The sequence below is a fragment of the Rhinocladiella mackenziei genome (genome assembly GCF_000835555.1).
Source record: "Rhinocladiella mackenziei CBS 650.93 unplaced genomic scaffold supercont1.1, whole genome shotgun sequence".
Taxonomy (NCBI): Eukaryota; Fungi; Ascomycota; class Eurotiomycetes; order Chaetothyriales; family Herpotrichiellaceae; genus Rhinocladiella; species Rhinocladiella mackenziei.
Genome location: NW_013550604.1, coordinates 1,284,137 through 1,297,964, shown reverse-complemented (window position 1 = coordinate 1,297,964; position 13,828 = coordinate 1,284,137). Strand labels below are relative to the sequence as shown.

The following is a 13,828-nucleotide window of genomic DNA, read 5'->3' as shown; positions in this document are numbered from 1 at the left end:
CATCAGGTTATGATCTCCTGAGATCTCCACTCTCGTGTTGTCAACGTCGAATAGGCGCCAAACCATTGTCAGAGCTGCTCATTGTAAAGCTCATTCTTCCGGCCAGACAGATCGTGGATCCAATAGGGTATGCGTTTCTGATTTGCTTTGGGAAATCCGTGAACGCATGCTTGAAGAGGTCGATTGTTGAAGGTCGTGTTTCCTTCCACTGTACTGTCTCTGAGTGGTGATATGGGGAAAACGATACGTATGGAATCCACGAAACTGGAAGACCACAGTGCAGGTTTGGCCGATTCGCGCCTTAGGGATGTCAAAAGTGAAGATGCAAGATATATCTCCTGCTGTGACGAAGGATGTTATGGTGCTGGGATATGCGATGTTAGGATTGCTGGATGATCAAATGTGTGGGAATTCGAAGTCGGGCAGAGCTAAGTTCCCGGAACACGCGTCCGCTTTGGCATAAAACATCGTCCATAACGAGGCTTGAATCCAGAGCTGGAAAAGCGACGATGCACCAGAAAATTAGAAGGAGAATCAGCAGCCGTCACTCGTACAACCACACACACGAGCAGCTTGCTTTCCGAACAATTCTAGAAGCAATCCCTCCAATATTGTCTAGGACCTGGATTTCCTGGGATACAAAACCATTTCCTGCCTCATGTCCTTTACAAAATCAAAAACGTACAAAACCCGCGTGGTATGTCCACAGGTGAGGTACAGCACCTTACTTTATATCCGCTGTCGGACCGACTTGCATCATTCATTTCGGGGGAAGTCTCCAAGGTTGTGCAGACTGATGTCCATTCGATCCCGGACTGATGAGCTTTCGTTTTCCTGTGATGTGGCAGAGTTCTGATGAGAAAGATCCATTGGTTGGGTTTGAATCGAGGGTTGCCTGGTGCCGCCGTTGATCGCGGGGACCACTTTGCCATTGCTGTTCACCACGGCTCCATTGGTAGCCAGTTGAATTTGATCTTCTCCTGCCACGCCTTGGGCAACCGCTCGTCTGGCTTCGTCCACAATCCTCAATTTTCGAGTTTGCCCTCTGACTCGCTCCAGGTGGTCAAAGTAGTCATCATCCACCGGAGTGATATAAGTGCCACAAAACACACCGACCTCGAAGTTTTCTGGAGCGCCGCGACTGTTGGCTTCTCGAGCGGCGTCCACACATGCGGCTTTCAAGTCATCCAAAGACTGGTAAATCACACTGTCCGCTCCAATATGCTTGGCAATGGCACCCGCGCCGTGATAATTGTGTGCCACCAATTCCAAGGGCGATGCCAAATCAATTCCGTAGATGTGGGCATGAGTGATGGGAGGAGCGCAACTGGCAAAGTGAACCTTCTTGGCCCCAGATTCTCGAGCCATGGTTACAATTTCCCGACTGGTCGTGCCTCTTACGATACTATCGTCCACGAGAAGAACATTCCGATCTTTGAATTCCATCGCCATGGCATTGAGTTTTCGCCGCACACCCTTTTGTCGTGCCTTCTGCTCAGGCATGATGAAGGTGCGGAAAACATATCTGTTCTTGACAAACCCTTGACAATATTCTTTGTCCAGCGCCTTGGCCACCACGGATGCGGAGGTGACTGACGTTTCGGGAATCGGAATGACCACGTCGATGTCTTTTAGATCTTGGGGGCTGAGCACTCTCTTCACCTCCGCTGCCAGCCGGGCGCCCATACGCTGTCGGCTCCGGTGGACACTAATTCCATCCATGACCGAATCGGGGCGAGCAAAGTAGACGTATTCGAAGATATCTGGGGCGTATTCTTTGCGTTGTTGAACTTGCCGAAAATGGGGTTCATGGCCCTTTTGAATGATCACCGCCTCACCAGGGAGAATATCACGAATGACATCAAATCCGAGTTGTGCCAGGGCCACGGATTCTGACGCCATCATGTAATCCTTTCCTGAGCCATCCACGGAATCTCGGGATCCCAAAATCAAAGGACGGATGCCAAAGGCATCCCGAAAGCCAATCAAACCGTAGCCGGCAATCATGGCGGTACATGCCCAGCCGCCCTTACACCTGTCATACATTCGGCTGAGGCCTGCAAATACATCGTCGTCATTCACGCGAGCTTTTCCAGTCTCGTTGAGTTCATCGGCAAAGATGTTGAGCATGAGTTCGCTATCGCTATCGGTGTTGATGTGTCGATGAGCTTCCAAATCCAAATATTTTTGCAACTCAGGAGCGTTGATCAGGTTTCCGTTGTGTGCCAGACAGATACCGTAGGGACTGTTGACATAAAATGGCTGGGCTTCCGCATTTGCGCTGCTCCCCGCAGTGGGATATCTCAAATGGCCCAGACCCATGAACCCAGGAAGGTCCACCACCCTTGCGCCATCGTGAAAGACCTTCGCTGCCATACCATTTCCCTTGCATTGGTATATTCTTCCACCCGCGGCGCATGTAGCAATTCCACAGGCATCTTGACCGCGGTGTTGAAGGAGATAGAGGGCTTCGTGTAGGTCGACGGCAGCGGAGGTGGATGAAGTATTTGCAAGAATAAGCGCGAGAATGCCACACATTTTGAAGGAATGACGAACAATTCTATCGCGACGTCAGTCAACACTGATTCTGGGAAAATTCAAGATCAAGGTGGTGCGCCAGAAGTAGCCCAATCAGAACCAATATTTTCAGCAAAACGGATATGAAGTCTAACATCGAATAAAATAAAAAAGGGGATCATCTCGTGGGAAAAAGGCGATTGAGGAGCGGTCAACGTACCTAGAAGAGCATGATATCGTACCGGAATCACAGCAGATTGTGTAGGACGAAGGCAGCACACGAGTCAGAATTTAATATCAAGAGGATTCGAGCACTAGTTCGCGTCGGCCCGAGAAATAGCGGATTTGAGAGTGATGAGGACGTTTCAGGGAATTGAAAGAGGCTGATTTCAAGTGCTGGGGGTGCTGTGATCGCTGGGAAGACGGAGAGGGCAACGACATGGTGCAAACAGTTACGAAGAGATGCCGCAGTCTGGACTGCGATAGAATGGTCTTCTGCTCGGAGGCGACATGAGTGCGGAATGCATGGATGAATAAGATTTGGAGTCCATGTGGGGTCTCGTTGGCCGCAGTCAAAAAAGGGTAGGGGAAAAACTAACAATGGCCCCACCTTTAGCACGCAAGAGGAAGGTATTCCGAAAACGGAACGGATTGTCTCCGATTTACGACGCCACGTCTCAGCCTTGTACCACTAAATCCATTCTTGTCTTCTCACCAACATTGTGTGTAGATTTTGATCTGGCCGGTGCACTTCTCATTGTTTGTGGGCGAAAGCAAGCGCATTGCTGTCTTCTTGTGTACCATGTCCTGTCGGATAATGGCGCGAATAATTGTCCCCTAGCCAAAAGCTCCAACGTGAAACCACAAAGTCGGCCCTCATCATCTGGCTTTATTCTCTTGCAAAAGGCTGGGACAATGGTATCCCCGGTTACACATCCAGGTCGTGTTTCTCAATTCACGATACTCTCTCTCCGTGGCTACACTATTCTTTGCATGCAACAGTCCTTGCCATAGCCTTTAGTATCAGTCATTCTCAGAATCTCACTATCCTACCAAGTCTTTTCATTTTGTCCTGCTTTCATTCATAACCCCTCGTTGTTTTGACATGTCATCAATAACGAGAGGTTGAGTCGTGAGCATGTGGTCAGCACACACGTGAGCTGGGGCCGCATTTTACTCTACCAAGGCGCAAGCTTGCACTCAGCATTAACCAAAAATGGATTTGACACGCATAGTATTCATCAAAGACGTAAGAAGATGGCAGACAGACCATTCATCTCTGCATCCTCCATCCGCAAATAATGTAAAGTCCCTATCAACTGTGCCATCACGAGGTTGGGCGGCGAATTGGGAATCGCCGAGAGGCCATTGTATATCCGCATTACCAGGAACTATGGCCAATGCTATTTGCCTCGATGCATCTACGGAGATACACGCAAGTGAATTGCAACAAGGTTTTGTAGTGGACGGCAGATAAGGGTATCAGATGCGCGGTAGAATGACTTTTGGTTTTTCATAATTGTCAGAAGGTAAGAGAGTACGTGGCATTAGCACGGGAAGAATTTTCTCTGAAAGTCAAGGTGAAGAATGAACAAAAAGGAGCAACTTGCTTCAGCTTCGGCGTATAAGAATTCTCATACCGTTTCTCTATCAGCTTTTGCTTCTGCTTCTCCTCTCGCATCTTATCTTGTAAAGTGTTTCTAGCTTGGCTGTCTCTCCAACACCGCAATCGATTAGTATTCATTTCATCCAGAGAGGGAAATGAATCAAAACCATTAGAGGTATTCTCGGCTCGACAAGTTCCTCACTCATTTCCGTTTCGTCGCACCTGCGTTCGCCTGGGCGCCACTCGCACTCGCGACAGGGGCTGAGGGTTTGAGTTCTTTCGTATCGCGGCCCTCGAGAGCTTTCTTGTCCTTGCTTTCTTCCTCTTCATCCTCACTCTCTTCGCCGCCTTGTCCGAACTCGTTGACGCGCGTGTAATCGACCCTGTACTTCCACTTCTGATAGAGCCACACGAAGAAGATGACATCGTCACGCAAAGTTGCGAGTCGATGTAAAATCGGCATGCGAATCGTGAACGCGAACAGATCATCAATAAAAGTATTGAGGAACTTGTAAGTGAGAGCCTTGCTGGGCATGTGCGCGACCGACTTGAGTCGGTAGTTGATGTACAAGCTTGGAACCATCATGAGGAATCCATACGCGTAGACGGAGCCGACGAGTGTTTCTATCACGAAGCTGTACCATGACTTGTGTGTTTCGTAGACGAGCGAATAGACTGCGTACGCAAGCAAAAGGGGCACGGCAATGATGTATAGGTATCGGAAGGCGATCTGGTCGTATTCTTGGGTCTTCTTTTCCTTTTCGGTCAATTTGTGCTTATCTTCGAAGACGACGACATAAGGCAGGAATTTGAATGGTGAGTCCGGTGCCGGTTCACGCAGGCGCACGTTGACCGTCTTGGTGATTTTCCAGGCTTCGAGAACGATACCGAAGCCTTGACTGGCGAGAATCATCCAGGAGGTGCCCTCGGCGTTGTCGATGAGGTAGAGGAAAATGATCGTTTGCATGAAGACATTGGCCAGGATTGTTCGAACAGAGGTTCCCACATTGTCCTTCTTCTTTCTCCAGTGTGATATGTCGTTCTTGAATGCCAACCCTTCGAAGATCATGTGCAAAATACTGACCACAAAGGTTGTTCCCAGGAGGTAGGCATTTGTGTCCAGCAAGATTTCTTTGAATTTTTCAAATTCGCTCCCATCTCCACCGGCGGGCAAAGGGCCCCCCGCAGCCGCCTGTTGTTGATTCTGCTTCATTCCTTCGTCAAGGCTGGCAATGAGATTGTACTTCCAATTGGCCAAATTGTACAGTTGAATGTTTAGAGGCATCTCCTTGACGGTGTCGTTCAGCTCCGTCATATGGGAACGGAGTTGCCAAAAGGTGTTGAAGAATATCACCGGGTAATACCATCCATTCATGCCCGACGCATCCCGAGCGCCGGTGGGTTCGAGAATAATGTTCTTGCGAATCGCAGGATGCATTTGACGCCAATTCTGAACTCCAGTGTTGGGAATCACAGCGACCGTAAAATTTGGGTGGTAGAAAGACCCGATTTGAACATCTTGCGGTTCTTCTGGTTCCTCGTCGACTTCCTCGCTTTTTTCCAGCAGATTCCTCAATTTGCGGACCTTTTTCCTGGGGAGGTAGTGGTTGAGCGCCCTTTTGAAGTGGTATGCTTTCGCCGGATCGTAATCAGGGGCGGTTGGATCGAGTCGACTGCCAGTCAACGCTACGTAGAAATGACTCCAAAAGGTCCCATTGTGTTGTACCTCTGGGGGAATCGCAACGTTTGTGTTGATCTCTCGATTGTCTTCATAATTACCAATCACAAAGTTCTTCTCATCTATTACCAGGGCGTCCTGGGGTAGAGTGGACAAATTGGGAAGGGTATCTCGCGGAGACACATAAACTTGGATGTCGATAGCACTGTCGGCCGGCCAGATGGGTGCAATGTGGAATGGTATGGCGGAATAGTTGGTCAACGTGGTTATATCGGCCCTCTCTGCGAAGTCGACATTTGCTTTGGGAACAGCGCCACCACTGCTCTGTGTCTTCGAGCCAAAGAACTGATTCACCACGAATTGTGTGAGCATGAAAATGGCAATTCCTTGAACGATCGACTGGAACATTGACTGTTCGTGGTCAGTACCAGTACAGGTTGAGGGCAGAACGCCAGATTCTCACCTTTCCCCCTTCTTCTTCCTGCCTGGCGGCAGGGGCGCCGCTACCTCTTGACTCTGGCATCTTGGATGTCAGAGAATAGGAGAAGCAAACGATAGGGAAGTAAGGTCGTATTGGGACACGGTGGCGGACAAAAGATAGTTCGGGATGAGGGCGCAGGTGGGCATCACATGTGGTCCGCCATGTCTCGGGATTGGGTGGAAATAAATCTGCGGAGAATAGTTATTCCGTGGGCCCGTTTTATAGGCACACTCCTGGTCAGGCCGACAAACTCCGCATGGGTTCTTTTTCGTTGTCCCGACATGCTTCGGACTGATACTTCTTCCTTATAATCCAGACAGCAGTCACGAAGAAGAATCGACCCTCTCGCCATCGTGTTCAATGCTTGTCCTCGCAGTCTTCATCCAAAATCGAACTCGACTATGCATGAGTTGACAGCCAGTACTCCATGGGCACTGCCGATGCCTGCAGTGTTGACCGAGACAGGATTCGTGAATCACGATCAGGACTGGCCAGAGTTTACCTGGCTGAATCGCTTTCCACAGACTCCCAAAACCAGTAGATGCTGCTGAAACTGAGATCTACATATCAGATTTCTCGGAATGCCAAGTTCAGACACAGACGGGAGAAGATTGCTTCTCAAACCTACGTACAGAGCTCATAGTCGAGCCGGAGAACCCCACTCTACGCCTTGTCCTTCTACAAAAGCATTACCCACTCGATCTTCGCCGCGCGCACCAGGATGTCAATGCCGACTCGTGAACATGATTTTCCTTGGACTATAGGTGGCGAAATATCTTCTCCATACGACAGATACTCCCTCTCACCCTGAAGTTCACATGCGATACCAGTGTCGTAACCCTTATCCTACACGATGCCTTTGGTACACCCACCAGTAAGTATTCCCGGGCCTCACCAGAACATAGATCTAAAGGACTGGACTGACGAAGTGGTTGGCTAGTTCAGAACGACGAGGGAGGCTTCGATCAATGAAGAATGACCTACTCGATAGCCTCGCACGGCTCACCAGAGAGCACTGGTTCTCGCCACAATCAGCTTTAGATGGCCTTGCATCACTCGTTCTTGAACCATTTGTGGGTAATGTGTACGGTTATCTTCAGCGATATCATTTGCCAGAGTCACGCGAGCCTTACGACGCGTCTCGAGTTGGTGAAGAGATGATCTTTAGAGATATTCGGGAGGTACAGCAACCCAAGGGACAAGCCTCGGCATTCAATTTTTGAGAACCACCTCCTCCCCATCGCCCCTCGATCTAATCTACCTATCGTATCCTAGAACACTTGTGTCGGGACCTTCACCCGCTTCAATCTCTTGAAGGGTCACAGGACCAAGTCTTCGCTGGTGAACACTTGGGCTTGCCGCATGGAAACATTCCAAGAAGGTTGGGTACCTCTACATCTGGTTTTCTCTTATACAATCCGAGTCGATACATGACGCCCTGTGGAATGATTGCGGCATCTCGTGCGACGTCCAATGTTTCTGTCACCAGACATGGGGATAACGCGATATCAACGGCAGAGGCTGGAGAATGAGCCGGGAAAGCCTCCTTGAAAGCTGAAAAAGGACCGATTCTCATTCTTCCCTCAATTTCGGGAAAAGAGACTCAATGAAATCTTCGAGATCACTGACAAGCCCAGATGGGAAAAGGAGAAGTATCATGAACCTTGATAGACTGAGGAAACGGACATACGTACTCAAATCTACGACAAATAGTTCATCGAGATGACGGAACTACCTTTCCGCACAGTTTGCGGTCAATTTCACTTCCAGACTAGACCGGGTAGACCGGGGTGACCAATTTCCTTCCTTGGCTGAGGAACATGTCACCTCCTTTCTTCGTATCATAGGCTCCGTATGGTTTATCCTGGACACTTCCTTAGGGGCTAAGAGTAGATCCTCAAAAGTTCCAGCATTTTGGTGTCGATCAATACTTTCTTCCAACTCCGAGTCTTGGCACGACCAGCCCGTACATCCCCTCTCCGAATTTCCTTTCCAACTCTGGGTCTTCTCCCGATCAGCGCGTTGAGATGGCAAATGGAGCGTCGACGCCCACACCGACGCCTCAGTTCCCTACACATAATGCGCCGAGAGTGTGGTTGCTCACCTCAGGGGACAGCTTGATGGGCATCTCTATCGCCCGCCGAATCCTCGATCACGGCGACTACGTTGTCTCCGGTATCATACCGGCTGACTTCGAAAGCGAGGGGACACGGAGTCAGAAATTCAAAGCATTTCTATCTGAAGTCGGGCGGAAAAATGGATGGAAGGAACGATTGAAAGTTGTCGCGTTAGATGTGAGGTATGCTCTGCCTTATGTCTCATGGAATTTCAAATGCGACCATTTTTGCGCCATGCAGGAACACTTTTCATTGACTATGTACTGACGAAACAGAGTCGTGGCACAATGCCAAGCCGCTGTGGCCGAGGCTGTGCGTACCTTTCGCCGAATTGATATTCTGTTCTGCTGTACCAGTGAAGCAGTCGTTGGGACAGTCGAAGAGCTCGCAGCTAATCGGCGAACCTTGACGCTTGTGAGAGACCAGTTCGAGAAGAACTTCTTTGGCCCCATGAACATCATCAAAGCCGTGATCCCGCAAATGCGATCGCAAATGAACGGCCATATTATCGTTCTGACTGGAATTACCGGCCACCTGGGCACGCCGGGCTTGAGCATGTACTGTGCCTCGGGATGGGCGCTGGAAGGCTTCTGCGACAGTATTGCGTACGAAGTCGCACCATTCAACATCAAATTGACTATTGTCCAAGCTAGCGTCGAGATTGGCATTCTGACCAATAAAATCACCTCCGTACCTCCGATGAAGGAGTATTCCCGGGAGTTTGGCCACACGGCCCCCATATTTCGAGGGATACTGGATGGTCTGCTGAATCGATTACCTGGCATCCGTGCTCAGTATCCCCCCCCGCCTGAAAAGGAGATTCATTCACCCTCATCGGAAGCCGAGAGGCAGAGTGGTCCCTACCTTCTAAGTCGTGACGAGGTGGTCAGTTTGTATCCACCTCTCAGCCATGCTCATACCGAGAAACTGATAGCGGAAACGGTCCACGCATTAACGGCGATCGGTGGGCATGAGAATCCTCCTGCAAGACACATTGTTGGCGTCGAGGGGGTGGCGAGTGTGAAGGAAAAGCTCAAAACAGTAAGTGAAGAGCTGGAGGAATTTGTGGAGACTAGCACGTCGGCCGACATTGGCAGATATGGCACCAGTGCTGGACAAGCTTCCAGTGTGGTGGATGTGGACATCAAGGATCTTGAAGGCGAGGCCTTGGATGCCTCACTCGGCGTACATTCTGGGCCAGAAAGTGCTCCGGGATAGGGTCAGATATCCGATGACAAGCTCATCGTGTTTCGTATCTTCTCTCGGTCTCCCATCGACTGTAATGGCCGTGGCGGCGATAGGCGGGAGATCGACTTCGAGATCTCTCTCGTCGATGTCGATAGCGATCGCGATATCTGTCGGGTGAGCGGGGTCGACGTTCTCGATGTCGATGTCCACCATGTCTGCGCCTCTTGCTATCATCATCTTCCCGATATCTTCTTTTATGGTCATCATCATCTCTTATACGGTCTCTACTTCCGCTTCGACTTCTGCGTTTCCGGTCACCGTGGCGTCGGTGGTATTCCTTGAGTGCGTACTGCAGTTCCTTTTCTTGGTCATCCCCGGTGTCCTTCGTCCGTTCGGTAGTAGTCGGCTCCTCGTTCGGCCCTGGCATCCCTGCCAGACGCCCGTATCCAACGCTCCGCGAACGGGCGGCGGTATCATCGTCTTCTGGAGTCTCTTTCACAACCTTTCCAACCTCGCGTGGGGCGCCCAGCTCGTCGAGACTGCGTTGGCCGCGTGGCGCAACTGGCAACCCCAGTGCACTCGCCAGTGCATCTTCCTCGGCTTGTTTGACTCGCTGGATCTCTTCCCGTCGTTCTCTCGCAGCTTTTGCCGCTGCATCTTCGCCGATCTCCGGTTCGGCACCGGCCTTAGCGTACCAGTTGAGATCGCGGCCTTTCTGCCAACGGCCAACGGGGGCCATGAGGGAATGTCCTAGGTAATTTTCACGATGGGAGGATGTTTCCACATCCGACCACTTGAATTCGCCCCGACCTCCACGAGAACCCTCCTTACGGACCGTCGCCAGTAAATCCATGTTGATACCGCAGCAAGCTTGAGAAAATCAAGTTTCGAAACTGGAAGAGATAAATGAGCGTTCGTCACGTCCGGATAACGTGCTGCTGTAATCTAATCGACCACGACGGACGGACGCGAACGAGGGAGCATATCTGTGAGGAAAGCCTTGTCATTCGCGGATTGCCATCAAGAACGTGGGGAGAGAAGACGATGTGTGGCGTTGTGGACTGCAACATGGAAAAACAAACCTGGGGTCGCTGTTGGTTTGCTTGTTGGTCAGGGGTGAAATGGTTCCCCACTGTTCTTTTTCTCTCAACCGTAGATGTCGGCGACGGCAGTTTGGTCAGAGCAAAAATCTAGATGTGGCACTTTTAAATTGTTTGACAGGTGCAGTGTGATGTGTTATGATGGTGGAAATCCCACCTGCGCTCGACGACGCCCATTGCGCTATTCCGATCCGCTCCACTCAAAGTATGTCGTGCCGCCCTTTTGTGAGCCCTTTTCGATCACCTGCATGGCCGACTTTCCCACTATTCAACCATCATTCCACTCCCCTGCAGCAGCTCGTTCCTCTTTGTACGTTTGTTAGAGCCCGGATGTGTCACAGAAAGGGGGAGAGATCACAGTCTGGCTTGCGCTCATGATATCACTTCTGCGTCCTGCATCCCATCCCCCGCCAGACGAGCTCAAACCCCTCTGACACCGTTTCCTGTCCTCTCTCCGATTACGTATCGTCCTCCCCCTTCCGGAAAAAATACGAGTTATGGTATGACTTGAGTTTTTCCAAGAGTGGCAAGCAGGAGATATATCTCTCTCGCGTATGACACCGTCCATGCTCATTCAGCGAAACGGGGTGTCCCATACCGCCGAGGCATCATGGCCCTTCCGCTCACGGATCGTGATACCCGACCATTTCAACCTGTCCAAATTGGCCTTCATAGCGTTGAAAGAGGAAGAGATAGGTTCTCAAGAGATGGGATATATAACCCTCCTCCCTTGGCCTTCTGGCGGAACAACCTGACGGCCCTCTCCCAGCGGTCCAACCTGTACTTTGTCGCAACCCGAGATTCCATCGCCGTCTACAAACCCGATTTTCCTTTCCAGAGACTACACCGACTTCCGTGCCTTTTGATACCGCCGACGCTGGCGAACCCACATGCGGAAGGCTACATTGATCCCCAACATCCTCATGCGATCAATCACTTGATTGTCGGAGACTTGGGGACAGAAGAGATTCTCCTCATCTCGACCGACTCGGGTAATGTTACTGCCTATTATACGAAAGCGGTGGAGGAAGCCATTCGCAAAGACCCATATCGATTCAGCACCGACGCTCGAAGTGACTATGTGGGAGTAAGGGCATTCTTCACCCAGTGGCTTCATGAATCGGCCTGGGGCCTTTCCATACATACCCAGGCTAGAATGATCGCCGTGTCCGCAAACACGCCGCATCATGTTCCGAGCGAAGATCCATGCGCCAAAATTACCGTCTTTGCCTTTGCGTTGACCGAGGACCTCGATCAAGAGGGCACACGGGACGATGTCGTCGATCATTCTGATTGGCATGAGTGGGAAACCAGAGGCTCCGATTTCGCGCCTCCACCACGGAAAAAGAACTACAAGATTACGCTAGGCGGCTTTGAAGGCCACGACCACAATATCCCGAGCGTCTCATTCGTGAATACCGATGAAGACGGTGATGGCAGATGGCTCCTGAGTACGGATATTGGCGGGGAAATGAAGATCTGGCAAATCTGGACGGGAATCTGTTTCAAGTCTTGGGACTTTGCCGAGAAAAGGATGCGCTCAGGTTTCTTTCGCCGACGAGAGGGTGGCTGGCTGGTTGCCGCCCTGGATCCTCATTCATTTCGATCGGCCAACGGCATGGATCAATTCTGTGGGCACACCAAGGTGCCTCAGTATCATGGTCATGCCGGTGAAAGTTATGATATCACCCACGTCGTTCGACTTCGGACCCCGGGCAATAATCATGCCCATCCTGCTTTATACTCTGACGCTTTGGATCACGACAGCAACGAAGAATCCAATGCTCGGCCCGATTCCTGGTCGGACATGGATGAACTGATCAATGACGATGACCAGCACAATGCCGGCTCTTCTCAAGCGGGCAGTGTCTATATGGGCGAGCCTCAGCCTGACGTTGAGAGCAACGTGGTGGACAGAGAACCAGGATCCGGCGAGAACGTGTCTCTCACTAGATCTAACCCGGAATCGGTCGACAGCACGATCCTCCCAGGAACTTCAGAGGCAGACGCCCCTTCATTGGAAGTCATGCTTTTCGATGCCACAGATTCTACTTCCGTCCATTCCGAAGAGGTAGAAGCGCCATACCAATCAAGTGTGGATGAGCTCGAGGAGGATCTCTATTCAACGAGTCATCACAGCGCAACCTCGCTTTCCAGCTATACACGTCGATTAAGCCAGGAAATTGAGGAGGAGCCCCAGATTTATCATTCCGAAATGGATCTTTCAGGGGATGAACAGCCGCAGCAGCACCTCGACAATGACAAAGCCAGACTCGATGTGAAATACAGCGCTTGGGATGTCCCGGGGGACCGGGCGAAGCGTGAATTACCTGTGATACCCACTCTCCATTGTAGTGCCTCAAATCTGAGGCTTCTCATCGCCCCCGAAGCCGATTCACCCCACATCTTTTGCGCCAATATTCTGAAGCAGGCTCTACCTCCGGCCATTGAAGCATCGAATCATGCTCACCTGGACAGACTCAATATGCTTCAGGAAATCCCTGAACTAGGAATTGTTATTGTTGCTTCGCAATTAGGTCGATGTGCGGTCTGTTCATTGACGAGATACGAGAAGACGGGAACATTGGGTCTGCGGGTCGATTGGACTTTGCCAACACGGAATCAAGAGTTTACCAATACGCGACCTATCATGCCTCTTTTGGGCGTGGCGACCTCACCAATTCAGGGACGCTTCAGGAAGAAAAGCCCTAAATCACGCTCTGAAGCGGGAACTCCGGTCGAATGGGGTCACGATGGTATAGTGGATGGGGTGCCGACGACGTTTGATCCCACGGTACTACTGGTGCGAGACGAAGACGACGAAGGAAGCGATCACCACACATCCAACGAGGGCGAAAGTAGCGGCAGTGGTGGACGGTCGAAGATGAAACGCAAGCGCTTGTCCTATGATTCTCGACGTTCAACCTCTTCAAGAGTGAGAACCGAGGTCCGGAAATGGCAAGTGCCCACAAGCATGGAATCATGGCAAACCACCGAAAACAGCCGCAGATACAGGCTCATGCTGACATATCTGGACATGACTGTCTTGACGTACGAGATATATCGAGGGGTGGAGAGAGATGATGTTCCTGAAGACATGTCACCACTGGAGACTGTGGATTGATCTTTTCTTTCCGTCAC

At 50.8% G+C, this 13,828-nt stretch overlaps 5 protein-coding genes across 5 annotated transcripts; 2 read left to right on the top strand and 3 right to left on the bottom strand.

Moving 5' to 3' along the window:
* Positions 1–756: 756 nt before the first annotated feature.
* Z518_00457 (amidophosphoribosyltransferase) lies at positions 757–2,538 on the bottom strand (the record flags this gene model as incomplete). Its single annotated transcript, XM_013421060.1, has 1 exon — positions 757–2,538. One exon carries the CDS (start codon positions 2,536–2,538, stop codon positions 757–759), a length of 1,782 nt encoding a protein of 593 aa, XP_013276514.1.
* Positions 2,539–4,325: 1,787 nt separating this feature from the next.
* Positions 4,326–6,324, bottom strand: Z518_00456 (uncharacterized protein; the record flags this gene model as incomplete). Its single annotated transcript, XM_013421059.1, has 2 exons — positions 4,326–6,212; positions 6,265–6,324. 2 exons carry the CDS (start codon positions 6,322–6,324, stop codon positions 4,326–4,328), a joined length of 1,947 nt encoding a protein of 648 aa, XP_013276513.1.
* Positions 6,325–8,309: 1,985 nt separating this feature from the next.
* Z518_00455 (uncharacterized protein) lies at positions 8,310–9,617 on the top strand (the record flags this gene model as incomplete). The annotated part of the gene is made up of 2 exons (XM_013421058.1): positions 8,310–8,581; positions 8,675–9,617. The coding sequence occupies 2 exons, from the start codon at positions 8,310–8,312 to the stop codon at positions 9,615–9,617; spliced, it is 1,215 nt and encodes a 404-aa protein (XP_013276512.1).
* Positions 9,618–9,639: 22 nt separating this feature from the next.
* On the bottom strand, positions 9,640–10,440 carry Z518_00454 (uncharacterized protein; the record flags this gene model as incomplete). Its single annotated transcript, XM_013421057.1, has 1 exon — positions 9,640–10,440. One exon carries the CDS (start codon positions 10,438–10,440, stop codon positions 9,640–9,642), a length of 801 nt encoding a protein of 266 aa, XP_013276511.1.
* An 857-nt stretch (positions 10,441–11,297) lies between these two features.
* Z518_00453 (uncharacterized protein) lies at positions 11,298–13,811 on the top strand (the record flags this gene model as incomplete). Its single annotated transcript, XM_013421056.1, has 1 exon — positions 11,298–13,811. The coding sequence occupies one exon, from the start codon at positions 11,298–11,300 to the stop codon at positions 13,809–13,811; it is 2,514 nt and encodes an 837-aa protein (XP_013276510.1).
* Positions 13,812–13,828: the final 17 nt, after the last annotated feature.